Here is a 19,869-nt window from a genome sequence, read left to right as displayed (position 1 = left end):
TAGTGCAGGCTGATATACTGGATTGTTCTGAAACTACCCTATAACCGCATCAAAATTCCAGGATCCACGGGTCTCCTGCTTAGTTCAGAAGTAGATGCAGGGTGGTCACCACAAAGCAATCAACAATGCTTTGCAGAGAACTTTATACCAGCTTTTTTTTTTTTTATTTACCCATTTGTTTGCATTCTAAATATTGTCCCTCCCTCTCTGACCCGTCTCTAAGTTTCTCCCCCAATCCCTTCTTACCTTTACCACTGAGAGGGGCAGCCCTCCCCTGTATTCTTCCATCCTAGAGTATCAAGTCTTTGCAGGATTAGGCATATCCTTTCCTACTGAGGTCATAACAACCCTCTGTTACATATGTCAGGTGCCTTGGACCAGCCCGTGAATGCTCTTTGGTTGATGGCTCTGTCTTTGGGAGTTCCCAGGAACAGTTGACACTGATGGCCTTCCTGTGGGGTTACCATCTCCTTGAGGCCTTCAATTATCCCCCTAACTCTTCCACAAAGGTCCCCAACCTTTGTCCAATGTTTGTCTGTGGATATTTGCATCTGTCTCAGTCAGCTGCTAGGTGGAGCTGTTCAGAGGGCTGCTATGCTATGCTCCTGTCTGCAAGCACAGCATAGCATCATTAATAGGGTGAGGGATTGGTGCCTGCTGATGGGATGGGCCAATCAACTGGTCGGCCATTCCTTCAGTCACTGCTCCATCTTTTACCTGATTTCTTTTAGGCATGACCAATTTTGGGTCATAAGTTCTGTAGGTGGGTTGGTATCCTCATTCCTCCACTAGGGATCCTGTTTGGCTACTGGAGGTGGTCTCTAGGTTCTATATCGCCACTGTTGGGCATTTCTGCTAAGGTCACCTGCATTAACTCCTGGGAGTCTCCCTCATCCAGGGTCTCTGGAACTTCCTAGAATCCCCCATCCCCCACCTCCTGGCCCTCTGAGACTCTCTCCTATCTCTCCCCTGATCCTGCCTGATCCCTCTGCCTCCTCCCCCAGGTCCCTTCCTCCCTCACCTCAGGAGAAGCATGCACCAGGTTATATTAGACCTGTCCTTTCCAGCTAAAGAAAGTGTTTTCTTTGAAAATAATATATGTGAGTGCAACCACATTTGATGGCGATCTTAAAATGTCTAACTTATTCCTATCAATGTCACGTCCTGTGGTGGCATAAAAATAATGAGGCAATCCCATTAAGACAAGTGAAGTGCTTTCTTTCTGATGTATATGGGCCATGTTCTTTCAACCTCTCTGATGTTAATGCAGAAGCTAATTTTATAAATTCCTGAACTCTGCTGGTATATAGTAACACATTATTGAAAGAAGAGTTTGCTTATGACTCAGACTGATCTTTCTGGGGGTAAAAATATTAAAACATAAACTCTATTTATACATATTGATGTTTCATTAGTACATCAATGAATTAGGTATCGCTTTACAAGTTCCTAAAAATTGTCTAAACATTTGGTTTTTCACTGCTCTCCCCATTCCATGTGACCAGAAAATGAGTGTGTTCTACTTTGCACTACATGGGATGTGCAAGAATACACGAAGTGTCTCAGCAGTCAGGGTTGATCCTGGAGTGACAGAAGATGTGTAAGGTCACTTCTCTATCGGGACTCTTTGTCTTGGACTTCTCAAACACTTCCATAAATGATTTCTGTTAAAGTAAAAAACAGACTGCATTTCAACCTTATCTGTTCATAACTACAAACACTGGAGTTTAATGAACTGGCAATTAACTTTTGCCCCCTTTTTCTCCATGGTGTGCCTCCCCTTCTGTTCCCACGGCATTCGTATCTTAATCAACTATTTGGCCATTATTTATAATTTGAAATTTATACTGACTAACTTGCCTATAGGAGAGATGTTTCATTTTAAATCATTCTAGCGTATTGATGGCTGCCAAGAAAAACAGGATCAAAAATATATTGATGGAAAAGAATTTTAATTAATTCCCTAACACTACAATGAACATCAGTTTTTAATAAAAGAGGCATAGAAGAGTGATGGAATTTATTTTATATGGATTCATGCCCACTGTTGTGAATATGGTAATCAGTACTTGTGAATCAGTTCTGTGTTTTTTGTCCTGGTAATATATGCTTTTCCACTTCTATTTAAAGCATAGTATTATACTAGGGAGATATAAAGTGTTTGCTGTGCATGGATGTGGACCTGAGTTCTAATCTTTAGAATCATGATTCATGTCTGCAACCCTAGTGCTGAGGGAGGGCTGGAGAGACAAGAGGATGCTTGGAGTTCATTGGCCAGCATCCTAACTGAACCAGTGAACCCTATGCTCCGAGAGAGCTTCTGTGTCAAATGATGAAGGTGCCAAATGATTAAAGATGACATCTGACATCAGTCCCTGGCCTCCAGTTCACCTCCACGGGTGAGCACATCTTATTCACACATACACCACACACATGCAAAACAAAATGAGACAGATTAAAGTTAAACACAATAAAACAACAAGTTACAGTCTCTACAACAAGCTATTACCATTTCTGTGTTGCTCGGCACTTTCCAAATCTCAGTTATAGAAGTTACTGTTAGCTAAAGGTTTCAGCTCCTTTATTAAAAAACAAAGCCACAATCTAATAACTATAATCATCTCTTATTATACTTAAGATGGGAGAAAACAGCCAAAGCTGGATTTTTTATGACCCTTCTTCCAGGACAGTAGGAAGTTCTATCTCACTACCTTTTAATATAAATATCTTAAGTAAATGAATTTTTTTAAAGTAATCATTCCATTTGATTACATCTCAAATGATAGCCCAACTTCACGGTTACCCCTCCACCAACTCCCACCCACATCCGCCCTCCCCACTCCCTTCTGCCTGTATGAGGGTGCTCCCCGACCCACCCACATTCTCCTGCTCAACTGCTCCAGCATCCTCCTACACTGCGGTATCAAACCTCCCCAGGACCAAGGCTTTTCCCATTTTCTTTACCTTTAAAATTATGTCTAGTTTTATTTATAATATTTTATTAAGATAGGTAATATCTGGCTGATCGAAAATCATTGTCCTAAAACTTCATCTGCTGAAAGACAAAACTATTTGTTTCTTTGTTCAAAGTTCCAGCGCAGTCAACATGTGCATAGGTTCTGCTCATATAAAGGTTCCTGAATATGTCTTCTCTAGTGAACACATTTCAACAGTAGACAGCATCCCATATAGGAAATTAACACTCAGCATGGGTTCAGCTGCTAGAGTTTAATATACATGAAATCCTATGTATATCCCCAGCACCCCATAAACCGAGTATGGGGTACATGCATGTAGTCTTAGCTCTTGGGAGAGGAATCAATAGTTTTGAAGGCTTAGGTAATCCTGAGGTGCATAGCAAGTTTGAGGCCAACAGAAATACATTATACCGTAGCTCCTCCAGAAAAATAAACGTGTCCACCAGCTGACTTCTGATAGGCTAGTATCAAATGTTACCATTAAAGCCTATTTGGACCTAAGTCAAAGCAAATACATAATCCATATTTTGTCTGTTTGCTTGTTATATTCTTCAAGAGTGTTTCCTGGATGAGTGAAAGCTTGCCTGTTTATTATATCTATTGGCATTTTAAATTCTTTTGGAAGTTAGCAGTTTTGTACACTTGCTTGGTTTTTGACTGATTTCTGGGTATCTGATTGGCTTTGAGATAATAATGGGTTGTCAAAAACATGAAATAGGAAAACACAAAGAAATCCAATACACAGCATTTATGGTTCTGCATTCATTTGGACACGTCACACATCCTGCTTCTAATTTCGTGCATACCCAGAAGTTTTTACTCAGGTTTTTATGGTTCAAGGATGGTTTCAAATACTATAAAAATGGATCTCAGCATCTCTTGATGCCTTCTGTATATCTAGATTAAAGCACCATAGCCTGACATCAGAAGGTTCCATTGTCTAGCCGCCACCCCACTAGTCTAGCCCCATTCCCCTCACAGAGAACTGCTGTCACTGATGGCCATCGTGGTCTGCCACATCCCCCATCCCCCATCCCCCATCCCCCACACTTGTTCATAGTTAATATTAGCGTAACTCTGCTTCATTCTCAATTCAGCGTCTTTTTTGTTTGTTTGTCTCTATTGAACAGTGAGAACATTTCAGGATCCAGAGACTCAGTTAAAATTAGTTTTAACTTGTTAGAGGCTGACATTTTTATTTTTGGAATTTCCGTAATTAATTTCAAAGTCCCTTGAGAAATGCATTATGCTTGATGCCTTCCATCTGTATGAATAGACAGTGAAATCAGAGATAGTGAATCAGGAATCATTGTTGAGGCGGTGACATCTCTGGCAATAATCTCTGTGCCTCTGCATGGATTGAATTCACTTCTTTACCATAGCTCCACAAGGTACCAGCGCTACTGTTACTCTTGTTTGTTTTTGTTATTTTTTATTTTATTCTGGCCTGTAAAGTGACCATTTGTGTGAACTAAAACTCAATAACCACAATAACCAAACCCAAAGTCATGCATTGCTATACCTTGTACCTTTGACTTTAATCTCTGCCATGGAGGTTAAAAACATGCAGTAGGTTGGAAAGGTTATTTGGAGGTTAGAACACTGGCTGCTCTTCCAGAAGACTGTGCTTGATGTCTGCCATGTCCATGGTAGCTCACAGCCATTTCTAACACTAGTCCCAGTAGAGAGATACCCGTTATTAGTATACACATACAGGAAAAATATCCATACACATTAGGGAGATAAAAGACAAACAGACACACACAGACAGACAGAACAAAGAATAAACACTGATAGAAACAAAACACACCTCCCCATTTTTGTAGGGTGTCTTGCTCACCTCACAGAGGCAGTTTTGGGTAGCAACCTTGTAACAGAATTTTCACATTTTATTGATGAAATGTTTAAATGTGTGTCTGCCTTTACTCAGTATTAAGAGGTGGCACGATCCATTGTAAAAATGATAATCTAATTATTTAAATGAAAAACTCCCAAGTGAATTTCTTATCTTTTCTTCATGCCGGCAGTGTTCCTGTGCGCTAATGAAAAGCTAGAAGAATACCTCACAAATCTGAGGGAGCCATTTCTGAACTTTTATGTAAAATGCATTAGGAACCAGAAGAGAAACTTCAGATGAATATATTTAAATCCTGCAACTCTGACAGAGTTAATTTTCCTCTCAGATTTATCATAGTGATATTAACATATAAATTATTGATTGGCTGTACTCCAGAACAGGTAGTGATATGGCTTTAATAAGAGATTTATTTATCCAGTTCGCTGAAGGCTCCATTAGGAAGGAAACTTCTGTAATATAATTTGATCTACAAGCCTGTGTCTCCTTATCACTTCCTGAAAGGAGCCTGGAGTGTGGCCCACCAGAAACTTCCTTCTTCATTCCTCCTGTAACATATTATTTTAATCCTAAGTATTTAATATTTTTAAAAAGACGATAAATTAAAAAGATTTTTTTGCACTGTGAGATGATTTTGTCTGAAATTTAGACTTACTCTCCAAATAAAAGATGCAATTATAGAGCAAATGACACAGAAATAGAGTAGTTTCAAAACATTAATTTTCAACTAATATTATAATTAAGCACTAGAATAAATTGGTCAGATCTTATATAAAATGTAATTTATAATAATTTTAAGTGTACCGAGCCTTCCAAACACACACATACTTTTATAGCATTAATCATAAAGTGTTAAAATTTTCTAAGTATTATAGACATCTAGGTTTCTATGAATTTTAAAATGAATGACAAACTAGAGACATTTTAGGTTCCTTGTGATCTGCTTCAGTCTCTATCCCCTCCCCTCTCCCTACATACTGTGAACACAGCCTCTCTGCTGAGTGGGATTAATCCAGCTAAGCCATTCAAAGTGGGAGTTTACATGCATGAAACCCCACTTCTTTAGTCGGCTAGACACCTTCCATTTTTTAGCAGCTTTGATTTGTCTAAAATAGCTGAAGTGTGCTTCTAGAGGCTTTCCTATTACTATTTCCATTATGTTACTCCTCACATTAATCACACAAGATATAAAATTCTGCATGGAACTAGAGTTTGTAATAGATGCTTTTTCTTTTTTATTAAAGATATGACTGTTCATTTATTAAATACTGAATTGTGACTGGAAACTGTAAGATTGCAGGTTTTTTTTTTATTGTTTCCGTTTTTAAGTAGAAAGGCTAATGGGTTTCTCTGTTTGGGGTTGTTCCCCATTGATTGATTGCATTGATGTGGAATCCTTGGTGTTCATGGTCAGTGGCTTCTACTAGTGTCAGTGAATGAGCTCTGTCAATATTCATCTTATCAATACCATGAGTACATACCAGTTTCATTTGTACCTAAGAAACTTGGTTCAAATGAAATATTCTTATTAATATGATTTCCAAATCGATTCCAATATGATACATTGTTTGCACCCAAGTTGTTCAAGAAGAACCAGTTAAAGTTCGTCATGGTGGGATCAATTTCCCACTCAATATAATTTTTAAATCATTTTTTCCTTTGGTCTGGTTAATTTTTTTAAAGATGCAGGTCAAGGTCATTTTGTTTCCTTCCCTGTCTCCTATGAACTTCGCAAGACTCACTCATTACTGGACATGAACGAGTTTACGTGGCCAGCTCTAGGCCAGTGAGAGTGTAATAACAAATACTAACATAATAAATATTATTGTGACAATTTTTAAGAAAATCAAGTTCTGATGACTTAATTTTTGAAGAGCTCAAACATTATATATTGCTGTCAAAATAGGTCTTTTAAAAACCTGTATCCAAATCTTACTTTTTACCAGACCAAACCAAACCAAACAAAAACACACACACAAAAACCTTCCATTCTGGTAAACTTTGTTAGTGAAACCACTTCTAAGGCAGCCAATTTCTGTGTCCTGGCACCAACACAGCAGTTAATCTGGTTGGTCACTTCAGGAAAGATATGTGCTTAAGTTTGCTTATCAGAGGCTTCCAGCATATACATAAGTAGTTTCTCAGTAGTAGAAGGCTGGGTCGGCCATGCCATGCTCATCTGGAGGTCCTCATGGTCCACGTGCTGTTCTCACCTTCCTGTTGTTTTTCAGATACGCATCCTCTGTAAAAGATGGCTCCCAGTACTTTGTGCTCCTCATTGTGACGGACGGTGTCATCTCGGATATGGCTCAGACTAAAGAATCTATAGTTCATGTGAGTAGGGCCAGGGTCTCTGGCTTCGGGACAGCGCAGTACCCCTGGGGTTGAGAATGAAATCTATTTTAGTTGACATCATGGAGAAACAGAATAGCCATACCATTGCAGATGATACCATCCTTAGCTTATCCAGAAACAATCCCACAGTGCTATATGAGGACCGAAGAGGAGGGATTACCTTCACTGATAAGATTTATTTGGTTTTTAAAGAATAGACTGGTTTGTACTCAGGCACACTCTAAAGACCAGGACCTATCATGTCCTAACATTCCAGCTCCATGAAAATGATGCTAGACTTTCTTTCTTTCTACACTTGGTTTAAAGCCATCCTGTGCATTACAATCCCAATTGTGTTTTGTTTGTTAGTAATGTTATTAACTTCTTTTGAAAATTAGCTATAAACCTATGTTTACAATCTGCTAAATTACATCGGTCTACTAATCTTTTCTTCTCTGCCTAAGATTGGCATTGTTTGGAATAGAGTAGTATTTAATTAGAAGTGATTTGAATACATGAGTTGCTGGTCAGATCTCACAATTTTAGTAACAGAGAAATGTATTATTAATTATTTAGTATGAGGAAAAATGAGTCCATGTAGGGAATATTTTTTACCTACACGTACGTTGAATTTATTTCCTTTCTAGTTAGTACTATAAGTTTGCACTTTAGTATACTGACATAATTAGCTAAAAAGAGACAGCATTAAGAAAGAGTTGTTTGATAAGTGGATATTAGCCTAGAAACTTGGATTACCCAAGTCATAATCCACATATCAAATGATGTTCAAGAAGAACAGAGGAGTGGCCCCTGGTTCTGGAAAGGCTCAGTGCAGCAGTATAGGGCAATACCAGAACAGGGAAGTGGGAAGCAGTGGATGGGGGAACAGGAGAAGGGAAGAGGGCTTATGGGACTTTCAGGGAGTGGGGAGCCAGGAAAGAGGAAATCATTTGCAATGTAAATAAAAAATATATATCGAATAAAAAAAAAGAAAAAGAAGAAAGAGTTGTTTGTAGTATATCAACTTCAGAGAGATGTTCCCTCTGTGTGTACTATGCATCTGTTACTGATTCTAACTGTTGAACTTTTTAAGAATAACACTTGTATTTATTTATTTTTGTATATGTATATGTGTATGTGTATGAACAGGCATTTATGGTGCACATGTGGAGGTTAAAGGGCAACTTGAAGAAGTCAATACTCTCCCCCTATCATGAGTCCCTGGGTTCCTTAGTCCATCAGGTTCTATAGTAAGAGCCTTTATAACTGAGCCATCTCCCCAACCCCATCTCACGATCTTAAGTAGATTATAATTTAAGTACTTTATATGATGAAAAGTATGTTGTAACATCAAATATTCAGTCTCAACAGTTCATAGATATTTAATGCATAGATGAGGAATGTGAAACATAGCTACCATTTGTGTGCTCTTGCTAATTCACTGCAAGAGTTAGTTCTGATAATAATTCACTATAATTACTTCAGATAACAATTTGAACATGTTATTAAGAACCGTCTTAATGAACATCTGTGAAAATGTCAGAAAATGTCAGAAATTTTCTTTTTTTAAGTTTAAAAAAATATATTAGTATTTCAAGGACTTGCCAATAAAAAGTAAAAATAGCCAGATCCAAAGTCTGCAAGAATGCTTACACATGTTTTTCTTTTTTTTTCTTAAGAACTAAATGTCTTAATTGAAATCTAATTGTGGTTTTCTTCCCTAAAGGCCTCAAAGCTTCCCATGTCAATAATTATAGTGGGTGTTGGACCTGCAGAATTTGATGGTAAGTAGAAAGATTTCAGGGGTATTCTTGTACCACCACACTTCTGTCAGCTTGACCTGTGTGTAAAAGAGTATGACTGAGTTTATGTAGAATGACCTCATAGGTATAAATATAGCTCACATGTGAATTAAAAACTGCCATTGGGTAAGACAACTCCCTCTAGTTTATGCATTAATGCATCATTCAGCTCTGGCCTTTTACTAGAGTTTGTATCTCAAAATACTATGTAAGATGGACAGAGTCATAAATTGAGATTTGGTTCCTAAGGCAAGGAACACTCTAGGGAAGCACATTTTGTGGGCGAAGTGTCGACAGCCTTTAAAGAACAGTGATAAATCCATGGATCATTACAATTCGAGAGGAAATATTAACATGCGCGCAATATGCTAATTGAATGTGATTCTAGCCTCTGGCTAGTGGATAGAATTATCTTTATAAACAAAGAGCTCCATCATGGGAAAGAATGGAACAATGGCAGTGGAACTGATCTGATTACATGGATGATACTGGACCTGCTGACTGAAACTCAGCCTTTTCTATAACTATTGACTTGAGCAAACATCTTTAAAGATGGTTTGTTACTGGTCACCTGGCTAATTTCTTTTAGGGGACACCACTGAACTGCAATTAACTGGCAAATATGGTTAGTTATATTTGCTAAGAGCGGCCATTTATTTAGCTTGAGACTTGGTCTTCCTATTTCTAATGCCCGAGTGTTTTAGTCCCGACTGCTGCTGGGTCTGCTACTTTTCACTCTGACCATTCACATCTGTCCAACTGTGGACATGTGCCGTCTCTCTAGAGTCACAAATACTATGGCATCTTCTTCATGCTTTGACTCACGATAATCTGCACTGGCTAGTGAGGGCAGATTGTAATTCCCAATAGCCACCAACTGCAAGCTAAAGTAGATGGTAGATTCTCCTCTGGTCCTTGTTGCTTGGTCCTGTAATGGTTTACCACTCATGGCTATAGCAGTCTGTCAGGCCTGGTGAGAATCACATTGGTCAGCTTCTGTTCGGCAAGAACTCATTACACTGGTACAAGCATGCAAAGCCACTGGCTCTTGCTACGGTCAATCTCTGTCCGTGTCCCTTCATGTAGATTGGCACAGTAGTACTTGGGCACTACCCTCTCTCCAAATCCAAGGCTACTTATTTTCCCTATTTTTTCCCCCAGTGAATTTGTAGGGGCCTGGGAAGTGACGTCATCATTTCTCTACCCCATCTCCAGAACTAACTAAAGGAAAATACTGAGGAATTAATCAGACAAACCAGTAAAGAATACATTTCAACTGTAGATAGAAACAGACTTTCTCCATCTTTTGATGGCTCCGACTCTCTTCCTAAGCTTCCCAGCTAGGTTTCCTTGGGGCATTAATTGCCCTGAAACACTGGATTCCCTCAGAGACAAGCTGTCCCTGCTCTGAGAGGTTGATGGCCCTTAGAGTCCAGCAACATTCTGCGGAGTAGTCATAGTGCCTCTAGGATGCATGAAAGAAGTGTGTAGACAGAACGGGAACTTCGCTTCCCAGTAGACTCCCCCAACTCCTAGAAACCAGAATGCCATTATTCTCTGGAAAAATGTTTTAAGTATGAAATTAGGGTCCTGCAACACCTAGTTTCTCTTTTAGCATGAAAAAAGTTTCAATGAGATCAAGACATTGCCTGGCCAACTGTTTTATTATCTGGCTAGGCTATAATACATTCTTCACTGACATACATATATATGTTGTGTGTGTGTGTGTGTACATATATATCATATATATGGTTTATATATATATATGATATATATCTGATGTATATATATACATGTTACACACACACACACACACACACACACACATTGAACTTTCCTATTGAATCTGTTTTAACCCTTAACTCCATGACTAAGAAGTAAAGAAAAATTGCTGGCAGATGAGATAGAAAAATATCTGTCATACAAATCACTGTTCTACTGTCAAAAGTCATCTTATGAATTTAGGAGGAAAATAAAATAGTCTTAATGCAGCAGCTCCTTTGGTGCAAGCTGGGGAGAAGGGATGTAAGTTGCTCATTCAACCTATCTCCTATAGCTGGGGAAAAGCACAGGATTATCTTATCAGCTTGCAATCTTTGCCCTGTGGATCAGGCAATCAGAACACCTGAACTTCGGGTGTGACCTCTCCATCATTATCATTTTGCTTTTATTGCTCTCGGGAAGCATGTCTTCCCATTCATGTTGTCTACAATTTCAAACTCTAAGCATGATGAAGAGTGGGAGGTGATGTCCAGAGCCTCTTAGGTGTACAAGATTATTGTTTTTCTTCTCTGATGGTAATGAGGCAATAGAAATTGTATAGGATAATAAAAGTGAGGTCTCTGTTACCACCTGAATCTCATTCCCAGTTTTGAGTGTGGTAGGGGAATGATACAATTCATGAGCATTAGAGAGAATACAACATATCACCAGCAATTCGTTATATGTTGAAATAATATGAAAATTGTAAAAGTGAGCCCAGATGATACCAGGAATTATTTGTTTCGAATATGTGAGCACACCCACGAATAAGATACCGGCCTTATCATTGGTAGTACACACATTTTAGAAAATTAAGGAATATACTGTGTATACAGGCAAATCTGTTCATCATAATTACTAGTAACGCTTCAGCCAAAATATTGACTCATAAACATATGTAGAAAGATAAATGGAAAACAATGTTTTCCAACCTAAATTCATCACAGGGACTAAAGCAAAGAGTGCCGTTGAGAATGGGGTTCTAACTGAGCCGTGCTCTAATTTGGGGGGCCTCTTTGGAGTCTGCTGATTGTCCTGTGTGGGCAAAATGAATTTTCAATGATAGAATTACACTTCAAGCCCGAGCCAGTTCACTCCTACAATTAATTATTTAGAGAATCCTCACAGCAAACTTAATAAACTCTGGGAAATGTTTCTAATTGCAGCATCAGACATCAGCAGCTGCTCTCTTTGGACAGTATTTGTGAATACCAGCTGTGGCCGCCAACGTTGAAATTATTTCTTGACTAACAGAATTATCATCCTTCACACAAACCATACATTTTTTGGGACCCGAATAAATGCCACTCTGTTTTTGCAGTGATCTATAAAGTAAAACGTGGGCAGTGTGGACTTCAAACATCAGCAAGAATAAGGTTCAACTTGAAGATAATTGCGAATGTTTCTTAAATTAGAAAAACATTAAAAGGGATGGGTTAGCACCACAAGCCCATTAGATCTTTTAGGCATAAATCCAGGTTTAGAACCTGTAGGATGGTAAGCAGGATAGAAAGATAGGATTGGAGAGTGCTCCCCAATGCACTGACTCCTCTAGAGAGTCATTCACACTCGTGGCTTCTTTAGCTGTAGATGGTGTAATCTGTCAGGCTGCTTGGAGAAAATGTTTAAAGAAATGAAGATTGCGGCCGCCTTCCTGTAACTTCACAGGATGAGCTGTTGCACACATGCATAGTAATTTCCTAATTCACACGGTTCTATTTTACTACATTGTATTCAATTAATGTCTATATTTCATTTTCAAGCAATGGTTGAATTGGATGGAGATGATGTCAGAGTTTCCTCCAGAGGGAAGTATGCTGAAAGAGACATTGTACAGGTAAGGATTTAAATAAACATTATCCGTCTCCTTCATTGTGAAGAACCCATGTCTACTTGATATATAAAGAAGCAACTTGAATTGCAATTAGGAGTGCTGGCTTCTGTTAATTTAGTTGGTTCCTTCTCTGAGACGTAAGTTAAATAACAGTGCTTTTTACTTAAGTAAAATTGCTTTTTCCTTTGTCTCAGGCTCACTATATGTAAAATGCAGGTATTAGTAATAATCTTTTCCTAATATATTCTTTTGAGAAATTTTTTATCACGATCTTTAGTGAAATAGGAAGCTGTAAATATATTAGTCTTCACTCAGATGGAACATTTAAAAACATGATATATACAAAAATAAACTGTTTAATAAACCATTTAAAAATTATAGCCACTGTTAGAATTTTCTCAGATTATAGTTGGAAAAGTGAAAATGTGTGTGTTAAAGCTATATATAAAAATGAGCTGTACATAAATATATTTATGATACATGGCATACAAATGATATATTACCTACAGATTTTACATGTAGAAAATGTTGGAGAAAAATACTTAACTTTAACTAAATACTGCCTGCCGTTGGGGAGCAAGAAGAAAATGAGCAGTTAAAAGTTGTCACAGAAGGAAGGGATTGAATTCAACCAAAGCCATGTGTGCTTTACTTTCAGTGTACTTTTAAGATGCAAAAGAGGAAGACTTCTGTGACATATACCTTTTTTAGTAGCCAGCAGTTGGCTGGTGAGATAGCTCAGTGGTTAAGAGCACTGACTACTCTTCCGAAGGTCCTGAGTTCAAATCCCAGCAACTACCTGGTGGCTCACAACCATCCATAATGAGATATGACGCCCTCTTCTGGTGTGTCTAAAGACAGCTACAGTGTACTTACGTATAATAAATGAATAAATCTTTAAAAAAAAAAAAAAGAAGCCAACAGTCAAAAGTCTCAGTACCATTTAAGGGTGTGATATGTACCTTTTATGGGCACAAATAACGGTCTCGGTATTATTTCTAAATAATTTCCTGTATGCTTACTGCTAATGAAACTACTGTTAAAAAAAAAGAGAACAATTTGGCATCCTACAGAATCGGGTGCAAATTCTAGCTTATGATAACTTGGACAAGCTGAGTTTCTATGTTCTGAGCACTAAGCAGCCTTGTGAAGTGAGACCATCTACATAAATACGTCCCTGATGTACGTTGCACGAGCACCAACAAAAGTTAGTATGATAATTGGGAATAAAATGCCATTAAGTTGATAAAGAAAAGGATCATGGTGTCTCTCTGTGATAGAGGACTTGCATGCTAAACTCTATTGAGTTTGATTTCCAACATTACGATAACAAAATAATAATACTAATTATTAGTAATACTAATTGGAAATACCAATACCAAAAAGATTCTAAATTATTCCCCCAAAATCAATAAAATTACATCTTAATACAGAAACAATTTCACAATTATTGTTCTAAAAGATAAGTATGATTTAAAACTTCTCTACAAGGCATAATGTAAAAAGCACAAACACATATAGTAAATGATATAGCCAAAAGTACCTGAGGAAGAGGCCAGGAGACACCATCTATTTAAGTGTATTATGGTGCTCACTTCCAAAATTAGACACATAATTATTCACCTTAACCTCATCATCATAATTATGGGTCCAAGTTATTTTTCTTTACCTAAAAGCTCCACATAATGTCCAGCCCACACTTTCCAAAAATCAAATCACTGAAAGGAAACTCACATGCGAAGGACTTCAGGATGTGCTCTGTTGCCATGGCAATGCTTCTTTATAAAATCAACAAGGGAATCTCATAGCTTGTTCCACCCCAATGAATGCTTAAAAGAAGCAACACATTATCCCCGAGGAATCAAGGTTACTCACCTCACCAAAACTTTTTTTTTTCTATTCCATTGATCTACCTGTCTGTCATTGTACCAATACCATGCGGTTTTTTATGACTATTGCTCTGTAGTAAAGCTTGAAGTCAGGGATAGTTAATCTACCAGGTGTTTTTTTTTTTTAATTGTTGAGAATAGTTTTCACTATCCTGGGTTTTTTTTTTTTTTATTCGATATATTTTTTATTTACATTTCAAATGATTTCCCCTTTTCTAGCCCCCCAATCCCCGAAAGTCCCGTAAGCCCCCTTCTCTCCCCCTGTCCTCCCACCCACCCCTTCCCACTTCCCCGTTCTGGTTTTGCCGAATACTGCTTCACTGAGTCTTTCCAGAACCAGGGGCCACTCCTCCTTTCTTCTTGTACCTCATTTGGTGTGCGGATTATATTTTGGGTATTCCAGTTTTCAAGGTTATAAAGGACTATTACATTATGCTGTTACCATAAAACTATATACCTATGACATTTGTGAAAACAAGACCTGCCATGTCTCTCAATGGACTGATGGGGACATGTATTGACTGACACTGGGCCCAGATGGTCTGTGAAAGACAGCCAGTATGTTCTTCTAGGCTCTCCTGTCGTCTGGAGTCCAAGCTCTTTTGTCTTTGATTTTCTCTGAGGTTGTAGCACACAGAAAACTCAGTGACCCATTGGCCCAAGTTCATTCAGATACAAGTTAACATATGTAGGGAAATCTGCTCTTCTTGAAAGTTCTAGTTTCTGAGGCAAGGTCTCTCATGCCTGTGGCACCGGGATTTCCAGAGAATTCAAACACACTTAGACCGGGAAACACTCAAGATTTGCCACATTAAACTCCAACTGTAAGGATAAAGGATTCTTAGACATACTAAACGAGAAATAGACATGTAGCATGGAATTAGGAGCCCCTGGGAGGCAAAGAACATCCTTTCTTACATCTCTGAATAAGGAGCGGACTTTATACACTCTTCTAATTTCACAGAGAAGTTCCTAAATTAATCCTTGCAAAACATGAGCAGTGTGGCCAGGCACACATCAGTCATATCCATGAGTCATCTCCTTACCACCTGGAGTCACATTAGGGGGTCTGCCATCAAAGGTCTTCATGTTCTCTTGAAATATTTGTAGATTGGTTACTTATATGGAAACATTCTTGAATGTTGCAGACAGTAGGATAATATTTTGTATCTACCATTGTTCAAAAAACCTGTATCTGAACAAGCCAGTAAAATAGCATCAGAATTCAAAATAAGTGCTGTGTAGGCTCTGGTTTTCTTGCAATCCATTTTACTCTTTAGGTAATCAAGTTATTAGGTACGTTACTAATAAATCCTCAGGTCTCTCAGGTTGGAGAAAATGAAAGCTGTATCTTACAGAATGTAGCTGATATTCAGCTGAAAGTTGGGGGCAGAAGTTTGAGCTTCTCTTATATTGTCAGGCATTAAGCTGCTTCTGCATTTGCATAGAAATGATGTTTGGGTATGTTACATGCTCTATGTGCTAGGCAAGCTAAGACCAGTAGCATTTCTTCATTGACCCTTTAGTTAACATTATGACAGACACTTGATTACTGTATTTTTTTAAGTAAATCTCCGTTCAGTTACTGTTTGCCCATAACCCTCAGCTAATTAGAAGTGGAAGCCAGGAACTAGAAACAATGCTAAAATGTCTTAGACGACTCTTTACAGGACATCTGAGCCACATAAACATCTCCACAGCCTGACCTCAATTTTCCTCTTTTGCTAAACATACTCAAAACCACTGCAGTACACATGTTCCCAATGCTTCCCTCTAGTCTACCTTGTCATTTGCCTGGGTCAGTTTTCTCTGGTGTGAGTAGAAGTCCTCTGTCTTGAATTGCATCCCTCCCCCTTTCTTTTGCCCCACCCCCTTACATATAAAGCAATGCCGGTCCAAGAGGGAGAACTAAATAAGCCACACAGAGTTACTTTGACTACAAACCAAGTTCTAGTATATCTCTCTACCTAAATGTAAAATTCCAAAGATGGTGAGTCATCTTTCCATATGACATGTCAGAGTCAGCGCTAACAATGACTCGTGCCAGCCACTGTTCCGGCCTTGCCAAGTTGAGCTTTCTAAGCTTCTGTTTCCTCTTCAATCAAATCAAAATAATGATAAAACACATGGGAAATTAAACAAGATATTGCATTTAGTCCCCTAGCAGAAAACATCTTGTGGCTCAGTACCAGTACATTAATAGCAGTGCAGGTACTTGTCAGTTACCCAACTGGCACCGTCTGATGGAAAGGCATTTTGTGTGTCTTTATTTTATAGTAACTGTACCTTGATTTGATCCCATCTTATGTACGATTATGTACTCGATCTTGTATTTACAGTAAGCAAGACGGGTTCCTATGGTGTTTATTTTCATAGGTCAGTATATACAAAGGGTGTTTGTTGTGCTGTGGCTTAGCCGTTGCATTTAATGCAGTGCTGTTCTTCCTGGCTGCATGCAGCTGCTGGCCAGCCTATCAGTTCCTTTAAAAAAAATGTTTTTTAAATTACATTTTCCATTAAAAGAAACATAATAGCCTTGAAGTCTTAGACCTGAAAACTCACTAATGGAGTTCTGCACTGTAGAAAAATCAAACACAATTGAGTAAACAGCGACTAAAAGCCAGTTTGCCCGAACTCATTCTAATTTGTTCTCATAGATAGGGAGACCCATCTATCACAGTGGCCACGGAGGATGTCCCTTTACTCTGGAGACATTAGCTAGGGGAAGAGTTGAAAGAAGACATGGAACCCCGCGCATGCCATGTTTTCTGCTGAGCAGTGAACAGCCACTGTATTCGTTGTATTAATAGGTTAAGTCAGCTCACCATGGACAGTGCTTTCCTCTTAATGTACCTGTTTAAGAGTCCGAGTTCAGAGATGACAGAGTGCCTTCACCATATGTGGGGACCGGTTTTGCTTTATTTATGTTTTTAACTAGATGTCCCTCGATGCAGTGTTCAGAAATGAAGAGTTCAAATCACAGAACAGAGGGTGATCTGAGTGGTATGTTGTCAGGGTAGGAGGGTTATGTGCAAAACAACTAAAGGATATTTTGCCCTGAGAACTGTCGGGTGGATTTGACAAGCGGTAATGACAGTGGGAAAGTGTTGGCATTTGCCTGCTGGCTGATAGTGTACCTGGCCACAAGACGCAAGAACAAATAGCCCTCGGAGAAACATTTTACTAATTCAGGATTAGCAGGAAGAAAGTTGTCAACTTCTTTCCTACTCTCACATGCTTCTGTGATAAGTAACAACCTCTTGGTAGCATTGACTCTCTCTGATCGGGCTCTCCACTGGGGCTCAGGTGGCACGCCAAAGGATGTGGCTGTCTAACAAATATAAGTAAGAAATGATGGACACCTCTCCAAGGATGAAAATCCTAGGCCTTTATTATTTATTTATTTATTTATTTACTTACTTACTTATTTATTTATGTTTTTGGTTTTTTGAGACAGGATTTCTCTGTGTAGTCCTGGCTGTCCTGGAACTCACACTGTAGACCAGGCTGGCCTCGAACTCAGAAATCTGCCTGCTTCTGCCTCCCAAGTGTTAGGATTAAAGGCATGCGCCACCACTGCCCAGCCCCTAGGCTTATATTTTTGTTGCTTTATTCATGGTATATTAATAAAGGGGTGGGTAGGAATGGGGAGGAAGAGCAGAGGGAGAGAATACAGTAATCAGGGTACATTGTATCAGAAGAAGAGGAGAACTCTGGGTATTGGGATTTTAGTTCTGAGACTTCTAGAATAGAACAGGATTCTCAAAAGCAAGCTGAAGTACAAGAGCCTAAGAAAATACAGAAGAAGCCAACAGAAGACAAAGAAACCCGTTTGCTGGCATGCTCAGGAAAATACAAAACTGGAAGCCAAAATATATGTGGAAAGGACCTGTAGAGGTGTGTGTGTGTGTGTGTGTGTGTGCGATTATAAAAATTAAAAGAATAAAATTAAAAGAAAACAAAACGCCGACATAATATTATGAGTCAAAGAACCATCAAAGATACCTTTGAGCTCATTTTCTGTGGGCCAGCTACTGCTGCGCATGCAGCCTACCCTTAAAATATATTTTGTTTCCCAAGTGAGACTCCCTTGGGGGAAAACAAAATGTTTGCTTGCAAGTGGTTATCAATTGAGGATAGTGTCTAGATCAAGGATGGAAGCCTTTGTCCCTGGCTTCTTTCTGCTCTCGGACACCACCTGGTTTTGACATGTGTGAGCCCATGCATATGTCAGCAGCCTCTATGAGTTTGTGAGGAGAGGTGGGTAGGAATGGGGAAGAGGAGCCCACGGGGAGAACATAGGAATCAGGATACACTGTATGAGGGAAAAAGTACATTTTCAGTAAAATAGAGGTAGAAAGACACTGCAGTAGAGCATGTGGTGAATTAAGTTACATGCACACATCTATAACATACATATATAACAAATAGAACATGCGTAAGAAAGCCCACACCAATAAAAACATTTTTATCTTCAAAGGAAAAAAAAAACAGACAGATAGAAGCCTATCTTCTAGTGCTTGCTAAAGAAGATTAAAAAGTTTCTTTTTAATTAAAAAATTAAATTCTGTGAACTATTGATGGAGATATAATGAGAGGAAGAACAGAATTGACCTTGTTTCTTTACATCTTTAAGTTTTTGTTTGCACTGTCATCTTGCTCTTAGTGAAGTGATGTGACTTTACAAAAGCCATGCCCTCCCATTCTCCCCTACCTGAAGGTTGTACACACTGTGAGCTCTCTCCTGTCCTGCTGTAGCTCTCAGGAGTGAATGATCCCTTCTCCTGTCTATCATGTCTGAAAGCTGAGGAAGAGGCTTTGGCAGAATGGAGTGTTTGCATTTGCCTTCACTCCATCAAAATCACACCTGCTATTTTCCTATATGTTTAACTTGCTTTCTTTGCAGCAGCTGGATTGTTTTTAAGTGCGCAAATTACAGTCATATTCTTAAAGTACACTTTGAATAATAACTTCCACCCAAAGCAAGTTTTCACAATAAGTTTGTCACAGTTACATTACAGTATGAAACTGGAATGTTCTTGGTGTCTCTGAAATAAAGACATTTATATAAGCTTTCAAATCCTATGTGCAGAAATCATTCTACATCCTAAATTAATATCTTCCTGCCTCTTCTTATTTCAAGGCTGAATGACTGATGTGCTTATAAACTAGCCACATCCTAAATTATTTCAATCATTTCCAAGTTGCTTCGAGAATTATTCCTTATAGAGAAATTGAACTGTTATACTCAGCGGTGCCGTGTTTATTAACTAAGTTACTATTCCAAATGACAGTGGACCCAGACAGTCCCTTGGCAGAGCACATGGTATAGAGCTGATAAGGGCTGCTGTGTAATTGCTAGATAAAGGCAAAGCGCAATGCCATTTAAATATGAAAATAATTGTAACGTTTCAGT

General features: G+C 38.6%; 1 protein-coding gene across 2 annotated transcripts in view; it reads left to right on the top strand.

Annotated features, from left to right (window-relative positions):
* Nucleotides 1-19,869, top strand: part of Cpne8 (copine 8) — a 178,920-nt gene that overhangs the window by 156,302 nt on the left and 2,749 nt on the right. For both annotated transcript variants that reach the window (XM_052161280.1, XM_052161281.1), the window contains 3 exons: nt 7,065-7,167; nt 8,894-8,951; nt 12,494-12,567. In XM_052161280.1, the coding sequence (XP_052017240.1) occupies nt 7,065-7,167; nt 8,894-8,951; nt 12,494-12,567 (235 nt within the window). The remainder of the gene's footprint in view (nt 1-7,064; nt 7,168-8,893; nt 8,952-12,493; nt 12,568-19,869) is intronic.

Source organism: Apodemus sylvaticus, chromosome 17, assembly GCF_947179515.1.
Source record: "Apodemus sylvaticus chromosome 17, mApoSyl1.1, whole genome shotgun sequence".
NCBI lineage: Eukaryota > Metazoa > Chordata > Mammalia > Rodentia > Muridae > Apodemus > Apodemus sylvaticus.
The sequence above is the reverse complement of the archived record's forward strand: the minus strand, read 5'-3'. Positions and strand labels throughout refer to the sequence as shown.